The sequence below is a fragment of the Lineus longissimus genome, chromosome 4 (genome assembly GCF_910592395.1).
Source record: "Lineus longissimus chromosome 4, tnLinLong1.2, whole genome shotgun sequence".
Taxonomy (NCBI): Eukaryota; Metazoa; Nemertea; class Pilidiophora; order Heteronemertea; family Lineidae; genus Lineus; species Lineus longissimus.
The window spans coordinates 589,413-613,834 of NC_088311.1; the positions used below are offsets into that span (position 1 = coordinate 589,413).

Consider the following 24,422-nt stretch of genomic DNA (forward strand, 5'->3'; position numbering starts at 1 on the left):
CATTTGCCAATTTGATGTCAGAAACGTTCCCCGAATTGCTGTGACAATGGTGTTCATCACATCGACAAAGGCTTTCTGCGCAAGAAGGCTGCCAAAGGTATTTCTCTGTCGTGACGTCTTGTTCCTGTGTGCACATCATGAATGCGCCTTGTTGGTCCGGGAACAGCCGATTCCAGGAAGACCGGTGAGCCTCGTCCTCATTCAGTTGAGATGCTGGATGAGAGCCTGACCCGATTATTCGAAGAATTGCTCCCGCGCGTCATGATAACTCATTTCACCGTATCACAATATACTCTTCAATGGACGTTGGGTATTCTCCGCGAATTCTCCACCGACCCAGTTTAGCCGGTGTAACAGGAGATGGGTACCATGTATACTCGAGATTGTGCACTTTCTAATGACAGTATCTGAATCTTTTCGCTAAAAAATAAAGAAACTATCTCCCGCTGACAGAATACTCCCATCCGGTGTCGAAATGAAATATCTGAAAAACATTAGATGGTCGTAAACGAGATTCCGCCCGGTTTCGAACCGGGAACGTGATAACCACTCCACCACGTAATCAGTTCGTAATCATAGGTTTTGGCGCACTTTGGTGTCCGTATAGAATCGTAACGCCATGAGACATCGCATTGGAATCTAAAGCAAAAGATACTGGTCAATGATATCATCACTATCACCAGATCACCCAGCGCTATCACCACGAGAAGACAGATTCTTAGGCTTTCTCATTCACTCGCATTCATTCGCAATACTAAATACTTTATCAATGGAATGCTGGTGCAAATAAAGCGAGCATCTCCCCATGGCCCGCCCGCCCGCCCACGGAATCATCTTAATGAGGACAGGACTGTGGTCGTTTTGTCCTCCCCACCCAAAACACCCCAAACCCATTGAACACTTTGTCACGTACCAGGAAGTAGCGGTGGCTGGGAGAGCATGGGGACCATATTGTGTATGACATGATCTTCTAACGTTTAAGAGCGAACTGGACCGGGGTACGTGCATGGTGTCTCATCTTAACCCTCCAGTTTTGGACTTCGCTCACGCCGACTCTCCTCGTTACACCAACCAGCGAGGTGAAAGGAGGCTATGCCCTTACTTCGGACAAGCGAAGACACATGTCAAAGTGCCGCTATGTGACAAGTCTTGCAGGGCAAAGTCACCCAAGAGAGTCTCTTATCATGAAGACACTTTGACCGTTAGTACTTCAAAATTATTGAACTACACGTTGACCTTGGGATTCTTATCTCTGGTCAAGTATTTGGACAACGGCGATTTATGATATTTTGTCGCTATCCGCTTATACAATGTTACTAGTTCAAGTAGGCCCTCGTTATAACATGCTCCCGTTTGGCAGTAGAGCAGACTGGTGCAATACCGTAGAGCGTGCGATGACAGATTATAGAGACGAATGGACCTTGTATTATGATGTTTGTCAGAAGCATGAATGAGACTACAGACAATGTTGATTGAAATGATTGCTAAGTTTTGGACAGACTTTTTGTGGCATCATCAGTGCATGTGCTGTGAGCGACTCACTTGACCATGTGTTGCCTGGGTCTAGCTTGGCATAACGAGGACCAAACAACCGCTTCGTCACAGACATGCAATCAATTTGGAGAATGCTTATGATGTCAAACGCATCTGTCATTTTAGGTTTAACTCTTCGAAGTGAAGTCAACGAGTTGTATGCTAGCTTGTTGAATGGGAATGGCTTTCGATTGGGGCTGAAGTCATCCTTCGTTCAAATAAATTAAGTGCGATTCAATTGTGTAGGCTTCAAACCTTATTTTTGATACTAACTGAAAAAAAACCTTCACACTCGTATATTCAATATTGGAACATCAACTTATCTACGTTTCCCTTCCCGTGCGTGTGTGGCGAGTGAGTGAATCTACGTCCTGTAGGGGTAACCAGCTCAAGGAGTGAATTCCACTCTCCTCCACCTGTTGGCCCTCCGCCATCCAGTTGATATTGATCCCCGCCACTTATCCGCCGCTATAGCAGGCATACATTCAGAACTATTATCATGTAAAATACGACAGACAAGGCATGAAATTTAATTCGCTGAGTAAATATTGCCCGCATGTTGCAATCACACAGAATATCATAATGAATCGAACGCACTTATGGACGTTTTATATTTTCTATATACTATAATCTGACATGTGTAATGGTCACGTGTGTTTGTATGAACGGCTCTACTCTCCGAATAGTAAAACCTATGAGGTAACTGTTACAGTCTGTCGGTAGACAGTTGACAGTCTGTATGGCGAGCCAGAAGTTAGATTGTGAAGGCAAATCACTACGGCCATGACCCAGTGCAGTAACTGACCATCACGACATGACAAGATCCTGAAGGGTGTCAGTGCCTTCCACCATAAACCCGCGTTGTGACCCACTGAAGATTCGAAAATGAATTCTAATTTTCATGTCGCGCCATGGCCATTATAGAGAGTGCCGCCCCTTGGCTGGACGCTGTCTCTTTGGCGCAGGGTTCAATCTGTGTCCATTTCGGGGCAAGGGGGTCGAATCAGGTTGGAGAAGAAAAAATAGGGCGACGAGACCCTGTGACTGCATCCTTTATCAATCCATTGTGACCCCCTATTGCTTAGACACCGTTTTACAGCTCGCGCGTATTGTCGCATGATGCCTGGACATTTGCTTCGTCTCTTGTCTAACGATCTGACCGGTCACCCACAGCAGGGTCACAGGGTCAGAGTGTGAGAGACCTTTTCACCCAGTGGTTAATTAGTTTAAAAGTACTTTACAGGTAACAGGATAGAATAAAGTGATTAAGGTCCACGTCAGATTGGGATTAATATAAAATCAATGCCAAATCCAGTATAGGATTGCTGGATCCTCTCGTTGCACCAGATAACATCCTCCGTTTATATTCCCTCAAAATGTGCAGTATTGTATCTCAGTCACATTTCAGGTAAAATGGTAATGTACCCTAAATGAACACAAAAAAATAAAAATATACGAACAAAAAATTTTTGCTCACCCGCGTGGGGGCTCGAACCCCAGACCCTCAGGTTAAAAGCCTGATGCTCTACCGACTGAGCTACACGGGCTCATGCAGACCTGGCTCGACAATAACGAACTGATTGGCAAAGGTGTACAGGGTGTTCACACAACAAAGATGTGATGGTGCTTTTAGGTCCTTTGGTGGTTCTGGCATGCAGACAATCATGCTGAAGCTTGTCACAGATCGTTAGTCACAACCTCGGACGTCGACACAACCAACATCATTGAGGAAAATGGGCGTGGCAGGAACGTCTAAAGGGCCTGGCAAGAACAATGCACCTGATTAACAATTACCTAATCCTGCTGTCTCCCACAACGACATAGTTAGTGACGCCACCAACTCAAATGTGATCCGCACTGGTTAATAAAGGCTTACGTAACCATGTCAACTATCTGATTAAACTGAGCCCCGACGACATGATGATATCAATGAACTCACTGAATGGTTACCATAATCGTGCTGACCTATGGATTACGTTGATTAGTTTTTCTGATATCCCGGACTGATATTCATGATTGGTAACTGAGGAGTTCTTAGGGGGCGCAGGCCCCTCAGGGGTTTCTATCACCAAGACGGATATGAAGGTCCGTGTATCTACACACGAATAGCAAGGGAAGCACAGAAAGCTCTCTCAGGAATGAGACATTCAGTGCTGCAGCGACATGTAGCGACACCTCTGTTAGAAGAATAGCCTCTCTATTACGGAATCTGTTTTGGTCCATGTCTCATACACGAAATGAAAAGACTACTGATGGAGCTACGGAGGACTGGTGTGTATGGTCGTCAGACGGGTTGCGCCCTCAAACCAGAAAGGGCGGCGGCTCTGAGTTCAACTGGACTGCTGAGCTAGTCATCTCTACTTCCGACCAGATGATGAACTCAGCTGTGCCTACAGAGCCAGGCCTACACACGAGGGCACATAGAATATTGATCGACCATTGTCAGAATATGCATGCCTCCCCTCATATCTGAAGGTCTGACACATAGCTAGCTGTCAAGAACATGTGCCACATCCCACTCAGTCGGTGCACTGTTTGAATTTTTATTACTATCTTTATCAATGAGAAGGAATAAATTATGGCAAATATCTGTATGAACAGATGGCAACCGATATCAAAACTTAAATAGCCCATAAACAATAATATGAAACTAGGATGTCCATTTTGTCATTTTGTGTATTGCTAACGAAAGTGGCCTCCGGGGCCCTGTTTATACATGTAATGGATTCTCTCGTTTATCTCTTGCGTAAACGTCGAGCCACTTGCCTCCTTGGCATGCCATCGCCAGGAGGGAGTATTTAGTCTTTAAACCGATGTTGTGGTTGTTTCACAATGTTCATGATGTTGATTGTGACCTCAGTTGTTTTCGGACGGAGCGAATGTCCCCGGCCGCCTTACCTTGAAAGAGAATCATATAGCAAAGTAGAAGCCAGAGAATGATATTCGAAACTGAACAATGGCTGTTCTGAATAAAATTGATTGTCAAGGGAGCAGGATCAATGATCAAATTTAATTAAACAGGATAGCGATCTGCCAAGGTGTCCGGTGCGCGCATTCAGCGTCTCCTCGTTAGCCCAGCTGCTGGCACATGCGGCGGCTGCACACACTCAATTCATACCATCTACATTCAAATGTATAAACAGCCAATTTCGAGTCGCATATTCAATTAGATTATGAAATGAAGCTGACAATAAATTAAAACAAAGCGTGTTGTCTGTCCACTCAAAGCTAGCGTAGTAGTGGTGTTAGCTTCGCATTGACTCGGCCAAGCTGTGCAATTTCAATTGTTGAGTTAATTGGTTGGAGCTATAAACTTCCTATGCGGTTGACATCCCTGCTCGTGAGTGCGCTTCCTGATGTCTCCTACATGTGTTGACGGCGACGGCTGGTGACGAAACCCCTCGAGAAAAAGAAGGGTCGGGGGCCTCCAGGTACCCAGTCCTCATAGCCTCTGGGTGATAATGCAAGGTTTTATACCACATTGTGTTCATTTGGCAACAGCTTGTCGTCCAACAGGCTAAAACAAAGCCCCGCTGAATATATCCTAGTGTCGGCAGGATTGGCTGATGAATGATGCTTAGAAGCCTGGATGCCTTCAGTGTCTCTATCATCCACATCTTCATCACGCATGATGGATCCCTTGGTATCGAATTGGTTGCTCAGTATTGTCTGACTTGATATCGCAGTAACCACCACAGTTGACACCGAGATTGGGCGTGACAGCGATTAGTGACATCAGAGAATCAGGCAGAAAAGGCATTGCTATAGAATGACGTAACCTTTATAAAAGAAATTATTGATGAAGAGTTTTGGTGGAGGGATTGATATCAACGTGTTCTTGTTTGCTCACCTAATGTAGCTCCCATTAAAATAATACAATGGCAAATAACCAGTGTTGATATGATTTTGGTTTTGGTTTTGCCACGGGGCCAAATATCATCTTACTTTTACTTTCCATCGTTTGATCCATACAGTGTTGGCACTATAAAGTCGCTATACTGTGTCCGCAATACATGTGCTTTTCGTTAATTAAAATGATGTTGCATTATGGTTAGAGTCAGTTGTTTGCTTCATTCAAGAGCATTGCACGCCAAAAATATACGTTACATGTCGCTGAGAGCGAAAACAAGACTTTATTGAATACGTCAGAGAGGCTCTCATTGCTGCAGAAGTTGTCTTCCAGAAACAAGGATGTCCGTGCATTACAGTATTAGGGTTGACATCTTGCCTTCCTCGATACCGAGCCCTAGGTCAGACTGGATTTGTCTCCGTCTGCCTTATTCAGGAAGCATTATTTACTTTTTTCTAAAAACCGTATAGATTTTCCTCCGGTATATTTTCCGATTGACTCCAAAACAATAGGCCCTAATGTTAATGTATTCCCTGTTGTCGCAACTGGGTGCTGGAACTGATTGAAACAGAGCACACAGAGAACCACTATCAGCCTACACCACTTATTTTGTTGAACCAGCAGTTGGTGATGGACTCCCTGCTGCTGCATACTGGAAATATGTCGACATCTGGTGGTCAACTTACTGTGTGTTGCATAAGTTGTAAGCTAGCTCTAATAAAAGTGCATGCAGACACTTTGTCCTACTCCAATCATTGTCCTATTTCAAATGATGAATTGGCCGGGGCAAAGCATTTAAATATCTAACAATTGTAACATGTATATGTAAATTAACACAACATATTCCGTATGCCGGTATATACTGGCATCTGTTTTCTTCACTCATTTCCAGCAGGAACAACTTTTTTCTCATTTAGTTTAACTACCAACCGCCAACATAAGCGATGCGATTTTGTCCTATACCACTCGTCCCAACCGGTACACCGGCCATCCGCGACACTGAACACGTCTGAATACTGACCAAACACAGCTCGAAGTGTTCAGGAGTGTACCCATGATGATGTAAGTCGGCCCTTTTGATGTCAGCCTTTGTCCACGTAAATGAAAAATTACTTGCTTCACCTCGATTCTGACAAACTGGAGGAAAGCTAATTTTAACGTTTTAATTAAAGGGACTTACATTAATTCGGGACCGCGGACATCATATCCAATTTTATACCTTGTGATATGATATCTTGGTTGAGATCTGTCCATGTGTCCGCAGCACGTGGCCCCCGCCAATCCCAAGCAATGGCTTATTGATCCGCTCATTGATCTAAACTAGGCCTAGAGACATGGATGTGACATTCGAGAGAGAATCTAACACATGTGTAACTATACTCTGTTCCATTTTTGTTTGTGGAAAATCGTCTGTGGTGACTTTTTTCATATCGATTATACAGACTGCCTTACATGGTGCCTCAATCAGGGCAAGGAAAGAGAGGGACGGGTTAGTAGATAGCGAAATAACCATTGAACACGAGTCAGTATGCTTGTTGGCAACAGTTTCGTTTGTATCGATGCTGCTAGGACGTGTCGTCGGTGTCGTCGTTTGAGCATGGCGTGACATGAACTACCCACCTCGGTCAAATACCAAGACACCCTATAGAACCTTGTAGATACACGCAGTTTCGCCAGACAGTTCCGTTCTTGATCCAACTGATGACCCACAGGGAGACACATCAAAGTTGCTGAACAAGTCCACGTCCGAGGAACGGGCCTCCGGACAGACAGACGTCAGGGAGAATAACTTTCGCTTTGTCGATCTGTTTCAGAGGCAGCACTGAGAAAAGGACACCCACTCTCGCCACTTTGGAGTGTGTTGTACTCGTCGACACGACCAACACTAAAACAAGGGCCATTTAGTCTGCATTTAGCCTAATTAAGCCTAGATCTTGCTATGATTATTGTATGACGGTACTTGTCCTACATTGTTAATGTCCACATGATGAGTGTCTGTAGGGAACATTATCGTAATAGTGTTATTAGACATATATTCATTGTGTCTCGAACTAGGATTGAAGTGACGGGTGGGTAAAATTTAGACGGGGGAACTTCCCCACTTCTTTGGACAGGATGTGCTGCCGGTGTAACGCTTTTGGTTGTTCCAAAATATCTCAGTCCTTCCATTGAGCGACTGTGACGTTTAAGTAGGTTGATAGAGAGAACCTTTTGAGCTGTTTGCCCCTAGACAGAGATGATCTCTTCAAGATATGAACTCATTTCATCAGCCTCGCTGGGTCGACTAGCGTTCCTCAATGATACAGGGAACAGTCAGAAACAGAAGCACTCAAAAACGTTACACTTGCATCGGGTGCAGTGCATAGTTGGCACCACAAGAGGTTTTTCCACTGATTCTGCCGTATGTCTTTCAGGGTTATCGGTCCATGCAGCGGGCCCCATGCCTATCACTCGCCTGCACTATCACAATATCATGGTAAAGACAATGGCACAACCTTGATGATCTCGGCTTATTCGTCTTGACCTCCGAAAGACGACCAGCACCAGCTCGTCCTGGCCTAGTTTTCGTTTTTAGTATAAGAGGCACCAGACAGATGGCACCACCACTCGGTGCGAAGTTGCGGTAAAGACAGCAGTGTCCTCGGATTTCGTCATGTCACAATCATGGATGTCCTCAAAGACACACTCAGTGTGGCGAATCAAGAAATTTGGAAAAGGGGGCCGAGGCGAAGCCCCACCCAGAGAATGTGAAGGTGCACTCTTGGGCGCGCTGACAACTATGTGAACCGACATGTGGCCTATCTCGCGGGCCTTTATCCCTTGTGCCACTTATCTGAAAAACCTTGAATTCGACACACATCCACAGGTGTGTGTGTGCATAGTTAGTGGACATTCTCTCATTATCAAACATGTTGAACAACATGAAATATGATAAGGGGACTTCCAAACGTTAGGTTGGCAATTCGGTCAAAAGCATGTGTTAGAGAGAACCTGCACCCAATGTAGACTGTCTGCTTGCGCATGGGCCGACAATGTTCAACGACCATGTAGTGTATACATGAGAAACACTTCAATATCAATATCGTGAACCTTCATACATCCTCCCTGGACGACACCTGTTGATTATTACACATCCCACGTGATCCTCAACAGGTGTTTCATGGTAGATGATGGCGATTAACCTATTGGAGCAAATGATGTTAGCTCCTCCTAGTATCAGTTTAGCTACATGATATTTTGCCCGTTATTTGAGTGTTGGTTCTCTATCTGCCAAACCCCGAGTCTCGGATGTCTCCGAGACGATGATGTCTGGTGATTGGACGCGATTTGTCTCCAAGGCATCTTAAATATGGAAATGAAATGAATATGGTTGTGACTCATCTCCAAAACATCTTTTGATCGTGACTTGTCATCCAAGACGTCTTTTGTTTGTCTCCAAGATGCCTAATGACACAATCTTATGATAGGGAATCCTCGCCATGATCTTGTGTTGGTCTTCAAGACGTCTAATGATTGTGACTCGATTGTCTCAACGAAGCTTTTGTCTGTCTCTAAGACATTCCTCGTTTGTCTTGAAGACAACTCGTGATTGTGCCTTGTCCTCAATACATCCATTGATTGCGACTCATCTAAACGTCTTCTGACTGTCCTCAGGAGGTGAATGTGATATGTCACAGGGGTGTTCAGACCCAGGTTTTCTGACCAGGTGACTCAGTCTTTGGCCAGGAGAAGGGAATGCATTCCAAGCTGCCTATTTAACCTCAGTGAAAAATAAATGGTAAGGAGTTGTGATGTGAGAGAATAATCAGGGAAAAGAGACAATGTTAGAGGACAACATGATCCGGTCTGCCAGGAGAACCTCCATAGAATCAAATGAGAGAACTATTACACAATAAATATTGTAGTTTTAATACAAGTATACCAAACTTTACAAGTATTTCAAATTCCTTCAACACATACATGTCCATCCAAACACTGACCATCCCCCAGATTGATGCTGCCCAGGGTACGTCTGATACCAACTGACCGACCTACTCCAATTGCCATAGAGTATTTCTGATCACATTTTGAGGAGTCCATGAATACAGTCACCACAGCCGACAACTGACACAGAGGATATTTCAAAAGTCATCCAGATATCTGGCCTGGGTGTGTCATGTCCCATCCATCACCGCCAGACAGATACACAACTATAACTCCAGTATGACAGAACAGACATGACATTGTCATCAATATGCTGTCTTCACCTTGCACTCATAGCACCAATGACCTCTGAGGATGTGACCCACAAGCTCTCAGTGCATACACTCTGTCATTTGTCAAGTCTTGGCAAAACTGGCAGTATCAAGTTCCCAAAGGAAGAGTCCTGGGTGATGAAGTATCCAACAGAATTGGCATGAGCGTGCTGCAATGTAAAAACAAAGTTACTTGTTGTTTTTTGACTGGCATTACTATGAGAATGCAAGGGCACACAGAAAGACTATTCCCATCATCTCCAGACATGATGATGATGTACAATGTATACAAGTTTTGCTCCAAGTCTGTATATGGAAATAGGCTGTGACCCACTTCTTAGTTGAAAACGGAAGCAATAGAACTTATTATTCGAGTCTCACCTGCAGAGCAGTTCTTTGAGCTGGGGTCATATGTGAATCAGCACCACCTCCTGGCTGCAGAAGAAAAGGTTTGATGATACAGGTGTCTTATTCATTATTGGTAATGGATGTCTTTGATTTTCTTATCAAGAGGCATTTAAATCAAAGTAACCTTTCTGTTCAATGTTATATTCAAAGTCATTGTTGAGAAGCAAAAAGGTTGAAAGAACACACAGCAACTCTCTCTCAGGTGGCCTGATGATGAGTGACACCAAACTTACTGTCAGAGGTACTTGTGGTAAAGGAACAATACTTGGAGAACTGGTGGGACTGGAAAAGAAGAGTTTGACATTGTTTTAAAGACATGTTTGAAACTCAATCTAAACACACTTTGACTGAATGACTCTCACTGTATAAAATGATCTAGTTGACAGAGAAACTATCACTAATCACTGCATAGGAACATTTCTGATCCACGACTTGAACTGCTGTGCAGGTCATCCCTTGGCCTTACATCCCAAAGCCAGCATGCATGGACAAACCTGTTGTTTCCAGGCTGAGATTGCATTCGGAGTTGTTTCTTTCTTTGTTCCAATTCTTCAAGCAGTTTCTTATTCTGCTGACCTGAAAAGAGATGAGAGCAGTTGTATGTCAAGGTGAAGTGACCATGGTGACATGACATGTTCAATGTTGAGCGAGTTCGCTCAGTCATGACTCTTGATGCTGGTGACCGAGTTGGGATTGATGACAGCAGGCATAAAAACATTCCCAGACTCTTAGTCTTAACCTTATCCACTTGGTCGCATAATGCATGGGTGGTGATGGGATAGGGTAAGTTATATTTTAGTACGCCCCCCTAAGTCCTTGACTTTTCATATTATTTTTTCGAAGGCTATATATTGCTCAATCTATCGAGCATTACCTTGACCAGGACTGGGCGCTTGGAAGGCCATCATTTAGACAAGTTTGTTTGAAAAATGAGCAGGAACAAGTTTCGAAGAAGGTGCTTGTCGCTTACAACAATAACAAGTTCTGATACTTGGTCCGTTTGACATGCAACATACGCAAATGTACAGGAGCTTTACACTAGGAACCAGTCAGCAAGTGGTTAGTCTGGCGCAACTCCGTGATTCAACTTTGTGTAGAATAGCCTGCTTTGATGAACATTGGAAATATTATTCTGTTGAGTGAGGCTGTGTTTTGAGGAAGTGTATCAAGATGGAACCAGACGAAACTGATGTTCCTTCGATGGTTTCCTCCTCCTCGGCTGGTACAGAGGGTTATCAGTCACTTGGGGAGGATCTCAGTGATCATCTCAACTTCAGTGGCGTGTCCCTAAACTCCAGCACTACAATTGATGACATAAAGGAGAAAATAAAGGTGTGTTTTGGTCTGATTTCGATGACCTATTAGTATATGATATCATCACATGACATCATCTCGTATCATCATCGACTCATGCCAACAAATACAAGAGCCCAGCCCCTCATGAGCAATTGCCATTTAAATCTCGAGCCCAAGTTGGCCTACTATGTCAGTCGAGCCGAACATACAACTTTGAACTATTATCGTTCCAGGGCAAGCCAGATGGGTTCCGAAGATCAGACAGCAATGTGTCGAGTTCTAGCTTGTTGGATAGTACTCTTAAACTCGAAGATGACTTTGATACAGATGCAAAAGACTTGTTCGTTTCTGTTGAAAATCCAGAAAAACATACGACTGCAATGGAATCCTATATCACATTCAAAGTTTCTACAAAGGTACACATCCATATCCTCCGTCAGCTGTGTCACTCCGTAAACTGTTGACCCTGACTTGAATACCAAGTGAAGTATAATTTATCAAGACTTGTCCCAAAACTTTAAAATGGTGTCCTTGTAGTTCATATTATAAATAGGGGAGTGTTTCTCAGTCATTGATTATCTTGAACTATATGTTTAGTCGGAGTAACTGAATGTATGGTTGTGACTTGTCATCAATTTATTCTTCAATCAACTTGTTGTTTCAGACAACTCGTAGTGAATATAACTCTTCAGAATACAGTGTCAGGAGGCGGTACAATGACTTCCTGTGGCTGAGACAAAAGTTAGAGGTGACCAATCCATCACACTTAGTCCCGGTTAGTATGCTATTCATATCTGGGATCTGATACATAGTTAGTATGCTATTCATATCTGGAATCTGATATGTGGTAGTCAGTTGTGGATAGTTGAGGTAGCTGGGAACTGATGCGGGAAAGGTCAGAACATCATCTCAATGTTGCACTCAACAAATGTCACATTACCCTATTCATGTTCGCATCCCTCAATTTTCTAAACCCTTCTAATATTTTATTCCAGCCGTTGCCAGAAAAGCATCCTATCAGAAAATTGGACCGATTTGATCCACAGTTCATTAGAACACGAGAGGTTGCCTTACAGAAGTTTGTAAAACGCTTAGCAGACCATCCTGTGCTATCTTTTAGTAAACATTTCCAGATGTTCTTGACCTTAAAACATTATGTGAGTATGACTAGATGGGTCTACTTTGATCATTGCCTTGACTTGTCATATTCTTCCCAATTGCACACCATTCATGCCATTGCAATGAGACTGATACCACCTGACCTTTGAATGAAGCTTATCATGTTGTTGATATTGGATGTTGAGAATCCTGTTTGTTTTTCCAACAGAATATTGTGTGAAGTACTTTCAGCAAAACTTTGATTTGAAGGTCTACAATTTGTCATATTTTAATAACTCTGCTTTCAGGAATTCCAAGCCCATAAAAAGCAAGGTGCCGGCATAATATCGCGATTCACTGACTCCATTCACAATATGAGTGCAGCATATATGATAAAAAATCGCAGTCCAGAGTATACAATGATGAATGAATATATTCATACATTTGGCGACAAGTTAGGAACCATTGATAGGATTTCGCTTAGGATTCTTAAAGAACAAACAGGTGAGTTCTCTTCCAATACGTCACAATCATAGTCTTGGTAAAATCTAACAAGACCAGAGTTTGATTTCCAATAGTAGCAATGATCCAACCTATCCTATAGCAATTCTTATCATGTCAAATTGTATCAAATATTAGTGTCATTGGCTGATGTTTAGGTCAGCCCAAAGTATGTTCTCACTGTCAAGCTGAGATGGACAGCAGTATCCTACCAAGTCAATCACAACCTAAAGCTAAACTGTCCATTTCAGAATTCCTCAATTTGATGAAGGAACTCGGACCAATGTTCACATTATGGCAAGGCTCAGAGGACCAATTAGCGGGCGGTCTCGCTGGCCTGGCTACAGCTGTTGATAAATGTTGTGATGCAATGCAAGAAATGGTAGGTTGAACAATGTTGGGTCACCTTTTCTTCAAATAGGCTAGTTGATCTGGTGTCATAGCTAGCAATCGTCTTGCTTGCTAATCTTGTCCATGGTATGCATCGTGTCAAACTAGTTTACATGGTAACACCTGACAGGTGTTGGTTTATTAATGACTCGGAAGTGTCTAGCAGTTGAGAACTTTTAAATAGCTTAGAATATAGCACAGTCCAGTATGTGTAGTGAATGCACATGACCTAATGAGATTCATGACATAACAAAGCACTGCTTTCATTTTACAGATCTCTGCCACAGATAAGCAATTCTCCCAGCCGTTGCGGGAATACCTTCTATACACAGAGGCAATCAAGGTAGGTGGGGTCATGTTTGTAGATGTCTATAATCAAATACGGGACTGCCAACTCCGCATACCTGTCATGGTCATGTCAGGCAGCTTGCATTCGTACTTCTTGATCGAAAACCTGTTGATTTATGGCTTCTTCCACATGTAGTAGCTTGGCACACGGCTCAAAGTTCATGTCTAACATGATGATAACAACCATTGATGCATGTGTAGTGATTGACATTCTCCTATTTCCTCCATCTTATATTTGTTGTTCTTTCAGAGTGTTTTACGGCGGAGAGATGCCATCCAAATGGAATACGAGTTGACCTTAGATGAGTTGAATAAGAAAAAGGATGAGAGGGAGCATGTAAGTTGTTGACCGGTTGTGGTGTGGAGAGTGAAGCAATTGGTTAGCAGCAGTTGGTTGAAGTTAGAGAGCTTCTAGAGCTGCCAGTTTGTATTATGAGTCTCTGTACTCCATGTCTCTTAGATCGTTATTCTTATTTCAACCAGTGTGTCCATGGCTACAGATGTCTGGTTGCTTCAGGCATTTGGGAAGTGTATAATCACTGTGTGTCATGATAATCTGTGCTTTACTTGCAATGCCTTGAAGGTGCCTCTATTAGAAACCCATCAGAGACAGAGGAGTTGTTATGGAGTGTGTCTAGAGTGTTCACCCTTACAGTGTATATATTTTCACAATCCTTCTTCTGTCTTTTCATCATTGAAAGGAGAAGGTAAATGCGTTGTAACTCATTGTACCTCTGTTGTACTTGCACATGTGTTACTGATGTACATGTTTGTGTGGATTATGTGTCACAACAGCTTTCTGAGAAGAAGTTTCAGAGAATGATTTGTGCTACCCGTGGTTGTCCTGGGTGGGCAGAATCTCGCCCGTGCTGGTAGGTTCCTACCCGTGGTTGTCCTGGGTGGGCAGAATCTCGCCCGTGCTGGTAGGTTCCTACCCGTGGTTGTCCTGGGTGGGCAGAATCTCGCCCGTGCTGGTAGGTTCCTACCCGTGGTTGTCCTGGCTGGGCAAGATCTCGCCCGTGCTGGTAGGTTCATGGGTCAAGGTGAAGCATCATTTTCCTGTATACACTTGTCAACCCCTTATGACCTTACGAGTGTGCTGCTCAGGTTGAAACTTGATCGACAAAAACACAAAACATCACTTTAGCACTAGTGCAGGCTTGTAGCTTTCACTTATGAATATGAGGGTCGCTTCACCATGCTCTCCTCACTTTAGCATTTGTGGCATTTTTCAGGTAAAAATCTCTGACCAGACTTATTCATTTGGGGCATTCATAGGCAAAGATCCTGTCGATGTCAAACAGAACAAACAGGACAAATTAGAAAAGTCGGTCGAAGAGGTAGGGCTCTATCCTATTTGTGTGCTTTCAGTCTGAAACTGTCCATAGGGTTCTGGGGTGGTGTGAATGGTGAGGAGGGAGGGCAATGATTTCTTGGCATCAGTCAGTCCTTTGGACATAACTTTATAATACCATCTCTCAGCACAATGCCACTCTTACAGGCTGATTAGCAGGAATTGGTTTTCGTTTCTATGCATGTAAGTTGGTGTGAGGTAATGTGGAGGGAGTGTGTGGCTGTAAGTCACAACCTAGAGCCCTGTTGATATTTGGTCCTTTGCTACAACAGCACATTGCACCTGTTATTCTCCCAATGTATGTCATGTATGTTAAAATGGGTCAAAATTATTTCGGTGGAAGATTCTAATGTGACTAAAACATTTGGTTTGAGATTTTTTGAAGCATGGGGTTGGTATAGTATAAGATACACAGCTGTACATGTACACATAACAAACTAAAACAAACCAAAACAAACTGAAGTGGATTCCTGCAGTTATCCTCAGAAACCTTTATCAGAGTTACAGGTATTCAGAGTAGTTGTAATGGTATTATCAGACATGTGTCATTGCTACCCAGAACCTTATCGGCAGTTGATTGATTAATTTGCTGTGCTCTCTGAAATAGGGAGAGTTATAATTTCATTTTTGGAAAAACTACTCAAATGTTGACGATATCAGCTTTGCTTTCCCAGCATCCACCCATACTATGTAGTCTGTGTGTAATGACGTTGGGCTGTCATAGTCTTCCTAACACATGTATCTTTTAGTTGGATCGTCTTCTTCATTATGGACCAATTCTTTCGTTCAAAGCACTCCTTCATGGTCTGAACTAGTTCAAAGCACTCCTTCATGGTCTTGACTAGTTCAAACCACTCCTTCATGGTCTGGACTAGTTCAAACCACTCCTCATGGTCTGGACTAGTTCAAACCACTCCTTCACGGTCTGGACTAGTTCAAACCACTCCTTCACGGTCTGGACTAGTTCAAACCACTCCTTCATGGTCTGGACTAGTTCAAACCACTCCTCATGGTCTGGACTAGTTCAAACCACTCCTCATGGTCTGGACTAGTACATGGACTTGTTCCAACCACTTTCATGGAAACCTCCCTGCTAATTTGTCTTGTTTTGTACTGTTTGGCACACTAGCACATGATCCCCACACATCAACACTCATGCTCACTCACATGCATGTATAACAGCAATTTTAATCTCCTTGAGGATCCTAACATACATGTATTCTATTGCAGGACTTATTGTTGATAGATTGTTGTAGATATGCTAATTCCAATCTGTCTTGTGTAAATGTAGCTAGTTATTTCATTGCAGCCTGTCATTTCCAGTAGTTTTAACACTTTACTCAGATGATGGTTGCATTGGCACACGAAGGAATACTACAGCTCGAATTGCCTGGACTTGATAATGCTCCACCCCTTGAGTATCCCTTGAAATGGGCGAGTCATGTTCCTCTAACTGATCAGGACTTTGTCATTGATTTCTTGCAGCTGACGAGTCAAGTTGAAGCGTTGAACGACCGCAGTACGTGTGCTAACGCGGACCTCAAGGCAGACATGGAGCGCTGGCACAAGACCAAACGACGAGACTTTAAAAAGCTCTTTGTTGGAGCTGCTGATCGCCAAATTCGTTACTTCCAAAAGGTGAGGAACTATGATTTGTGTTGGATTGACATGCTCACCCTCAGACAGGCTTCAGGCCACTTCCTCACTCCTAATTCAGTACAAGAGACATACAGGGTCACCTTTGTTTACCTCAAGGCATATATGTGATGGCATCTTTGCTCCAGCATGTTTGATTTGTTTGTGTCTTTTCAGTGTTTATCTGCCTGGGAAGAGGCCATTCCCGCCATCCACAAGACAGACCAAATGGATGAAGTACCGCTACAAGATTAGACATCACACTTCCACGAAACCAATAATAGTTTCAAAATCCATTAAAACATTGATTGGCAAGCTTATGAGGTATTTGCTGTGAGTGCACTTAGAGACTTGGCAATGGGCAATGGTCACATTCTGAGTCTCTGTCCAGGATGAGTTACCTTGTGTGGCGAGACCACAAGTATTTGTTTTACTCAGGGTTTGGTTAGGTGCCTTCTTCTCTGTTAGCTTTCAGTCTGGAGTGCAATGTAAACTTGACAAAGTTGATAACCAGTGAAGGGACTTTTATCATCTGTTGGCCATTACAAATGTCTCTACAGTTCCAGCATGTAAAGGACAATGTATCCACCGCTTGCAGAGTGTACACGTGCAATGAGTTCAGTTTCAAACCTGACAATGTACATAAGCTAAGAGTTGCCAGTCTTTCTTTCTTACTTGCTATTTTCATTGGTTATTGTAGATGTTGTTCACTAGAGGAACAGTTCAGTTATTATCCAAGATAGGCCTATATTAGCCAATCTCTTCATTATGACTGCTGACAGCCTTATATAAACCATGTAATGGCTCTATCAACTTGATGAATTGTAAATACGTATTGTATAATGAGGTACTGTATGAGTCTAGTCTTGACAGTATTCATGATTTACATGTATAGTAGTAGGCAGACTGACATAGAATGTGTACATTTTCGACAAGTGGAATTGCTTGAATACTTTTTAGGTTTCCAAGCTGTAAATAATGTGTACATGTTTATTAGACTAGTAGAAGATGTTGATTTCTGTTATGTGCTGTGGTATTCAATGTTGCCATGCTCGTGAATTTCTTTCATTCACTATAAATGCCAGTCCTATGTAGAACGTTTGCACAGTACATGTTCAATGTATTCAGCCTTTCCAGTCTTACACTGAAAACACCTCACAATATGATATTCTGCTTTTGATCCTTTGTGAAAGTCCTTTATTATTGTCTTCAATGATCATTCTCTTTTGTCAATGATTACAATGATGGTTGCACATGTTATGATTAGACTGCCCGAGAGCGTACTAATCTAGACTTTACCGTAGCCTGGGGGAGGCCATGACACATGTAGCTTGCAACCATTGTTGCTTGTTGACGAGTGTGTTCCAAAATTGAGCACTACTGATAATCCCCCAGTGGTAGGGGATAGACATCTGGAAGCTGCAGGAACTCTGACACCGTCCAAACACCACAAGGATTCTTTTCTGGCTTCTAAATTGGCAAAAAATACCCCGTTGGCAATGTTTTTGTATATTTCTAATCATGCATTTCCTGTCCAAGTTAAATCCTATTTATTTTGTCGGCTTATTAAAATGAATGGATTCTATCCTGCTATGAAAATGGGGTTGTCTTTTTTTGCTCGAGTCCTTCAAGAGATGCCATAATAAGAAAGTGTTCATCACCAATAACAGCTGTCTGGGACAAGCTTGGAGACCGTGATGTGATATTGGCATGCACACAATAGGGTCAGTCACAACCAGTAGCTATCAGCTTGGACAAGCTTGGAGACCATGTGATATTGGCATGCGCAAACAAAATGGTCAGTCACAACCAGTAGCTATCAGCTTGGACAAGCTTGGAGACCATGTGATATTGGCATGCACAAACAAAATGGTCAGTCACAACCAGTAGCTATCAGCTTGGACAAGCTTGGAGACCATGTGATATTGGCATGCACAAACAAAATGGTCAGTCACAACCAGTAGCTATCAGCTTGGACAAGCTTGGAGACCATGTGATATTGGCATGCGCAAACAAAATGGTCAGTCACAACCAGTAGCTATCAGCTTGGACAAGCTTGGAGACCATGTGATATTGGCATGCGCTAACAAAATGGTCAGTCACAACCAGTAGGTATCATCTGGGACAAGCTTGGAGACCATGTGATATTGGCATGCGCAAACAAAATGGTCAGTCACAACCGGTAGCTATCATCTGGGACAAGCTTGGAGACCATGATGTGATATTGGCATGCGCTAACAAAATGGTCAGTCACAACCAGTAGGTATCATCTGGGACAAGCTTGGAGACCATGATGTGATATTGCAAACAAGACAGTGGTCAGAACCAGTACCAATCGTGAAAAGCAGGGGAGGAACAATAGGCTCTCTGGTGGGAGGCAGACAACCTTTTTTCTTGTCCCACAAGGACCCAAATCTGCCTCAAAGACTGAAGAAACTGAACAACTAGAATGATTTCAGAAAAGAAATGTTTTATTCAGCAAATAATGTACACGGGCATCAGACAGCCATATCACTCCTAAAACGATATATTCATAGGACTCCAGAAAAAAACATCTTTAAAACCTCGCCTTGGATAAGAAACTCCCCCAAAAGCAAAGATGCAAGAGTAACTCTGGCCCGAATTCTGTGCAAGTCGAATGAAAGATAACTGCAAAGGATTTCAGCACTGCTGATTTCTGCCCAGGTTCAGACCAGAGTCCCCATTGCTTGTCTGCACATCAAATCATTACCACTTGAAACATGGAAATACAAAATGTACCTATTGCCGCATCATAAAACTGATTATTGCAGCTTCGAAAACACATTGGACTGATGGATTTGGCTTAGTGCTACACCAGAGCCAGAAATCCCAGCCCCCCCCCCCCCCTTTCATTCAATCTCACCTTGAGCATGAGATGCTCCAAGGCTGAGTGAACTGCCTCCTACACTTTTTGTTCTATGTTTGCTTAGTAATTAAGTTGGTAGTTATAAAACATTAGCCCTGACCCTGTATGTGTACCATAATGTACCAGCATAACCACACATGTAGAGGCAGCTTGGACAGGCATATAAAGGCAATTGCAACAGAACAGTCAGCAGGACATTGCATAGTTCACAAAACATATTAGATTGTTGACAAGTGGGTCATCTGAGAACCATGAACACATTTGTACATCAGTGCCAGCTTGGCAGTTACTCCAGCTACTCATCCTCGAATAGTTTGACAAGAATCTGAATCAAAGATGCCCACGATGGAAAGGCAATAGCTCAAAGAACCGATTGGACAATTGAATATGGAAATGGTCGAACATGAACCCAAGAGACAATAAAATCAACACACATAGATCATTCAATGAGCCTCAAGGACTTCCAATACGACTGTAGCACGCCTTGTTGTAACTCCTTCAATAAGCTCACAAAGCAAACAGAGCTACACAGGTTTAGCAGACGATCTTGGACACACGCTTTGTAAATTGACTTGAGTCAACAGTGTCACTGGTCTGATTTCAAAATCTTGAAAACTGTATGGTTCCCACACCGTCACAAAATATTGAGCAGCCGGTATTTCCATGAAACGGAACAATGATCACAATTTTGCACATCTTGACCACCCTTAGAGAACAATGGCTACGTAATGCTGAGGAGCGATCAGTGTCTTCAAGGAAGAACCTGGAAGAAATTAAGTAGGATATCAGAATCAGAAGAAAGGAGGCATTATATCTGAGTGACAGGAGGAAACCACTGACCATATTCCATTTTAGAAGACGTTGAATTATAGTTACTTGTAGAGTAACAGACGTTATTGAGGAGGCCACTGTTGGTGAGAGCAATCCAATGAATAGAAGCTACCACAAGTTATTTCAAACTCCAGCATCCACATATCCTTTCTGAGGCACTGCAGGTCCAAAGATTATCAAACACATCTATGTGCAGGCTTCTGTTGTATTAGGTTATTAGCAGCGTCGTAACTCACCTTTGAATGTGGCTTCATTTGTGAGTGTGTGGGCTGATGTGTTGAAAGCCTGCGGAATGATACAGCCCGAGTGCTTCTGAACATCCCATCTCATTTCTGCTCCGGGACTCCACACTTTCCTACAAACAAGAACAGAAACAATTTATTATTCTGCAACAATTGTGCTAATGCCCAGAGAAACCTTTGAATATGCTCAAAATGAGGAACAACTACTGGTTGTTCATGGCATATTAACCCCACAAGAAGCATGGAGATAATGAAGGAACAGTTTCTTTGATACTGGGTCTACTCACTTCATACATTCCTTCTGATCCAACTCAACAAATTCATCAGTTTCAATGGTTTCATAAGTGCCTGGAAAAAGACATACAAATATTCATTTACAATGTGGTAACTTTTGAAAACCTCCAGGGATTCACTGACTGAACATTTCAAGACACAAAAGCTACATGCACAACTTCGTATGGGACCATTTTAGCCACCTTGCAACTGCTATCCCAACCACAGATCCGAGTCCTTGGACCTGGTGTTCTTTCCCCAGAACAAAACCACTCACAACATTGAGTTATATAACTGTGAATGAATTACTACTATACATATTACTCTCTACTTACCAGTTGTAAGATTCCATACAAACTTGAAACTTGTCTGGTACATCTTGACATTGTACCGATGCATTCGGGTATCGAGCTTTGTGGAAAGTGGTGGTCTGGCTCGAACCAATATCACGACCATGCCTATCACACTATTGGAATCTGGACAAACCTGAAAGATGGTGGAGAGAACGTTAGTGGAATTCAATACTGTGTAACATACACCTCACAGAAGCTGACTGATTGATCTGGTGATTTGATCTCCAAGTTTGTCTTTTGTAGAAGAACCAAGATCTCAGTATGGTAACTGTTGAAGTTTATGTTCGCTTGTCTCCCCATTCTAACTTTACAAGTTTTCAACTCACATCCAGAATTTGAGCATCGTAGTCAGCGAAGGAGTGATATCTGTGTCCTAGGTCCATGGTGCTACGGATCGCCTCATTGATGTACTGTTCAACATCAAACGTCAACTGCTTCACAACGAGGGCTGGCTGCTGCAAAATGGAACACGTTCATGTTGAAACATTACCCACAATCCTGAGATAGAAGGTAGTACATGTAGCATCCGTCACCGCACTGGTTCCACGACAAGACATAGTACCTATATGAACACCACAAGAGATTGTTGCCTTACCCCAGTTGCCTGTTCAGGCTGCTGACTAGTTATCACAGTCATATGGTTGTAGGCTGTCCCATGCACTTCCAGAGGTAACACACTGTGGTAGGCAAGGCTTAGATCATCTGGCATGTCTGCAATGGAAATAAGCGCCAATGACTAACAGAGATGGTCATTTGCTTTTCATGTCAGACTGTAGCCACAATTTCAATATCTCTCCTTGACTCCACGTTCAAGGCAGGACAAGATCTCATGATTCGCCCAAGCTCATTCTGTGCTGATTGATAAGTGACTTACCTTCTGGGTCCAGTGGCGATTCTGAAGGATTCTCAATATCTGCATATTTTCTCACAGAGTAGGTGAAGCACTGGGAATCGTTCTGAAGGATGATCGGGCTGCTGTAACACGAGCTCTCAGTACTACAGGTCCCATCATCAATCTTGATGAAACATGGAGATAATGTCACTTCTAAGCGTACCGTGTCAGGACTAGGCATTTTAGGATCCATTTTTGGATATAACTTATTCTCTTTCATATCTTCACGACCATGTGGCATAGGCTCTGGTACCGTGAAGGGAGAGTCTTGATTTTTCAACGGTGGATCTTGAGATTTCAAATCAGGTGATTTAGGAGCTGTATTACTATTGTTATCGCGGTATTCCAATGGTCGATGTGTGTTAGCACCAATTTGTGGACTTTGTTCCTGGTCGGTTGTTTCACTACTGAAACAATGCAAATGGCCGTATTTCTTGTATTCTGTAAAACTATGCGTATCCATCATCGGTGGGCTCATGATGTTTTCAGAATAGTCACTCTCGACCGATTTAGTGATTGTCTCGTTATATAATGTGACACCTGAAGTTTGAGCAAAGTTAAAATTTCCTGCTTCAGCACCTAGTTGCATATGTTCAGAGTCTGCAGGCACATCTTGGGATACGAGGAGAGTGGACTGGTTCAGGCCGTCCTCGAGTTCAACGCTCATTGCAATGAGCGAGTCTCCAGTATTCATCACAGCAACGCCATCTATCCTCAGGTGGGTTTGTGGAAAGAAAAATGGGTAAGGTGGAGCCAGCTCAAACTTGGTGTGCACCGTAAAGCCATGCTTCAGGCAAGCTGTCTCTCCACTGGACAAGTTGGCTGAAATGAGATAGAATGTAACATGAGGAAGGAGTTTGGGATTTGTTGGGTTGAGAGATAAGCGGAGAAGTTTGCTCAGAGAGAAGATTAGCAGATCATTCCTCGATCAACACCAAAGTGATATCAAGTCACTCAATCACTTCATCATTGCAAACCATTCAGCATCCATGTCTAGTTATTGAGATACTCACAATTCATATCATTGGCACACTTGATACATTCCTTGCATGGAGCCGCAGATGGGAATGCTGTAATCGTAATGTAACATTTCCGCTTCTCATCACCGTCTTCTGCTATGCTGTACCCGAAGATGAGAACCTTGCTGGTATCTCGTGGCCATTCACAGAATGCTAAGTACAAATCATGTGAAATCTCCTCTTCTCCAAAGAGACGCACCTCAGAAACCTGATAAACAGAAGTAGAACTTCAATCACATACATCCAAAGGGGTCTCACGACAGCGCTACTATTATTAGGACTAGCAATAGGTAAATACTGAGAAGTTACCATGTAAAAATGAATACATACAAAACGTTCTGACTCCAAGGACAAATATAAGTATTCACCCATTATGAGGGATGGAATCTTGAAACCCAATGAATTATTGAATAGGACTAGTTAACTTACCTGTCTAAGTGTTCTATTTGGCACAAAATGCCACCAGTGCAGTCTATAGACATACACAGGGAAGGCAGTGTGCTCATCAGCTTCAAGATGGAGAGAGTAGGACAGGACAAACTGGCCATTCTTGCTGAACCCAAGGAAGACATGTCTGAAAAGGCAAGGTTGGAAATCCGGTTCAATTTGAAGTTTTTACACAGATCTTCCAGATGGTTTTTGACAGGTGTAAATAGTGATTGCTCAACCTCAACCAACCCTATCAAAATCTCCTTCAAACTGCATTTGTAGTGTTTAGCATATTCAATAAAACCAATGATTAAAGAGCAACTGACACTTACCCTCCCTCTAAAACAAATTCACTAGCCAACGAGTTAAGGCGAAATCCAAGGCGACCAGGGATTTTATTGAAGTACCGGAGTGGTTTGGACCTTTTATGGTGTTGCAAACATCCCCTCGTCTGAAAAACAAATGGTATGAATGTCAAAGCCAAGCTCTTGAACTTGGAAAGTTGTGACACGAATTGGAAAAGTTTTTAGATGAGACACAGCAAACAGTATCCCAAAACACACGGCAGCAACAGACACACACGAAACTGAAAACAAATCAAAAACAAGGCAATTTTCGATAAGTTTGGAGGGTGCTATAGCACTTGTAAATGACTTAATCAGACAAAACTTTGGTTCTATGAGATCATCATTATGTAATCTACCTCTCTAAGGGATAAACGTGTCAAAATATTATTCCCATAGGGCGATTTTTTAGGGAAATTTCCCTTCGTATTTGAAGGCCGCGCGGCATTCGCCGCCATGATTTTTCTTTTGCAGAGTATAAGCGACCTTGACCTTTTTGAGATT

At 42.8% G+C, this 24,422-nt stretch overlaps 3 protein-coding genes and 2 non-coding genes across 6 annotated transcripts; 1 reads left to right on the plus strand and 4 right to left on the minus strand.

Annotated features, from left to right (window-relative positions):
* Positions 1-3,007: 3,007 nt before the first annotated feature.
* Positions 3,008-3,080, minus strand: Trnak-uuu (transfer RNA lysine (anticodon UUU)). Its single transcript has one exon. It is a non-coding gene; the product is annotated as a tRNA-Lys (tRNA).
* A 6,209-nt stretch (positions 3,081-9,289) lies between these two features.
* LOC135486862 (SOSS complex subunit C-like) lies at positions 9,290-10,985 on the minus strand. The gene is made up of 5 exons (XM_064769974.1): positions 10,901-10,985; positions 10,521-10,602; positions 10,260-10,308; positions 10,000-10,053; positions 9,290-9,788 (listed from the first exon to the last, which is right to left on the minus strand). Exons 1-5 carry the CDS (start codon positions 10,932-10,934, stop codon positions 9,696-9,698), a joined length of 312 nt encoding a protein of 103 aa, XP_064626044.1. The 5' UTR covers positions 10,935-10,985; the 3' UTR covers positions 9,290-9,695.
* A 172-nt stretch (positions 10,986-11,157) lies between these two features.
* Positions 11,158-17,809, plus strand: LOC135486574 (sorting nexin-30-like). 2 transcript variants are annotated; one of them, XM_064769457.1, is made up of 11 exons: positions 11,158-11,358; positions 11,556-11,738; positions 11,987-12,097; positions 12,318-12,479; positions 12,729-12,924; positions 13,173-13,303; positions 13,586-13,654; positions 13,910-13,996; positions 14,895-14,999; positions 16,499-16,651; positions 16,826-17,809. In XM_064769457.1, exons 1-11 carry the CDS (start codon positions 11,197-11,199, stop codon positions 16,901-16,903), a joined length of 1,437 nt encoding a protein of 478 aa, XP_064625527.1. In that variant the 5' UTR covers positions 11,158-11,196; the 3' UTR covers positions 16,904-17,809. The 2 variants fall into 2 exon arrangements, with proteins under 2 accessions (XP_064625527.1, XP_064625528.1); XM_064769458.1 differs by lacking the exon at positions 14,895-14,999.
* A 1,298-nt stretch (positions 17,810-19,107) lies between these two features.
* Positions 19,108-24,376, minus strand: LOC135486157 (DDB1- and CUL4-associated factor 15-like). Its single transcript, XM_064768725.1, has 11 exons — positions 24,278-24,376; positions 23,907-24,025; positions 23,575-23,719; positions 23,140-23,353; positions 22,109-22,948; positions 21,830-21,945; positions 21,561-21,689; positions 21,217-21,367; positions 20,896-20,956; positions 20,603-20,721; positions 19,108-20,298 (listed from the first exon to the last, which is right to left on the minus strand). Exons 1-11 carry the CDS (start codon positions 24,374-24,376, stop codon positions 20,243-20,245), a joined length of 2,049 nt encoding a protein of 682 aa, XP_064624795.1. The 3' UTR covers positions 19,108-20,242.
* LOC135487345 (Z30 small nucleolar RNA) lies at positions 23,020-23,101 on the minus strand. The gene has a single exon (XR_010446839.1). It is a non-coding gene; the product is annotated as a Z30 small nucleolar RNA (small nucleolar RNA).
* Positions 24,377-24,422: the final 46 nt, after the last annotated feature.

Excerpts from the sequence above, each read along its gene's own strand:
- LOC135486862 (XM_064769974.1), bottom strand. The coding sequence starts at position 10,934 with ATGATGGCCTTCCAAGCGCCCAGTCCTGGTCAAG. Across the intron at positions 10,054-10,259 it reads TACCACAAGTACCTCTGACA|CCAGGAGGTGGTGCTGATTC; the intron begins GTAAGTTTGGTG and ends TTTCTTCTGCAG. Across the intron at positions 9,789-9,999 it reads CTCAAAGAACTGCTCTGCAG|CACGCTCATGCCAATTCTGT; the intron begins GTGAGACTCGAA and ends TTTACATTGCAG.
- LOC135486574 (XM_064769457.1), top strand. The coding sequence starts at position 11,197 with ATGGAACCAGACGAAACTGATGTTCCTTCGATGGTTTCCTCCTCCTCG. Across the intron at positions 11,739-11,986 it reads CATTCAAAGTTTCTACAAAG|ACAACTCGTAGTGAATATAA; the intron begins GTACACATCCAT and ends TTGTTGTTTCAG. Across the intron at positions 15,000-16,498 it reads TAGAAAAGTCGGTCGAAGAG|CTGACGAGTCAAGTTGAAGC; the intron begins GTAGGGCTCTAT and ends GATTTCTTGCAG.
- LOC135486157 (XM_064768725.1), bottom strand. The coding sequence starts at position 24,376 with ATGGCGGCGAATGCCGCGCGGCCTTCAAATACGAAGGGAAATTTCCCT. Across the intron at positions 23,720-23,906 it reads GAATTTGTTTTAGAGGGAGG|ACATGTCTTCCTTGGGTTCA; the intron begins GTAAGTGTCAGT and ends TTGCCTTTTCAG. Across the intron at positions 20,957-21,216 it reads TGTATGGAATCTTACAACTG|GCACTTATGAAACCATTGAA; the intron begins GTAAGTAGAGAG and ends GTCTTTTTCCAG.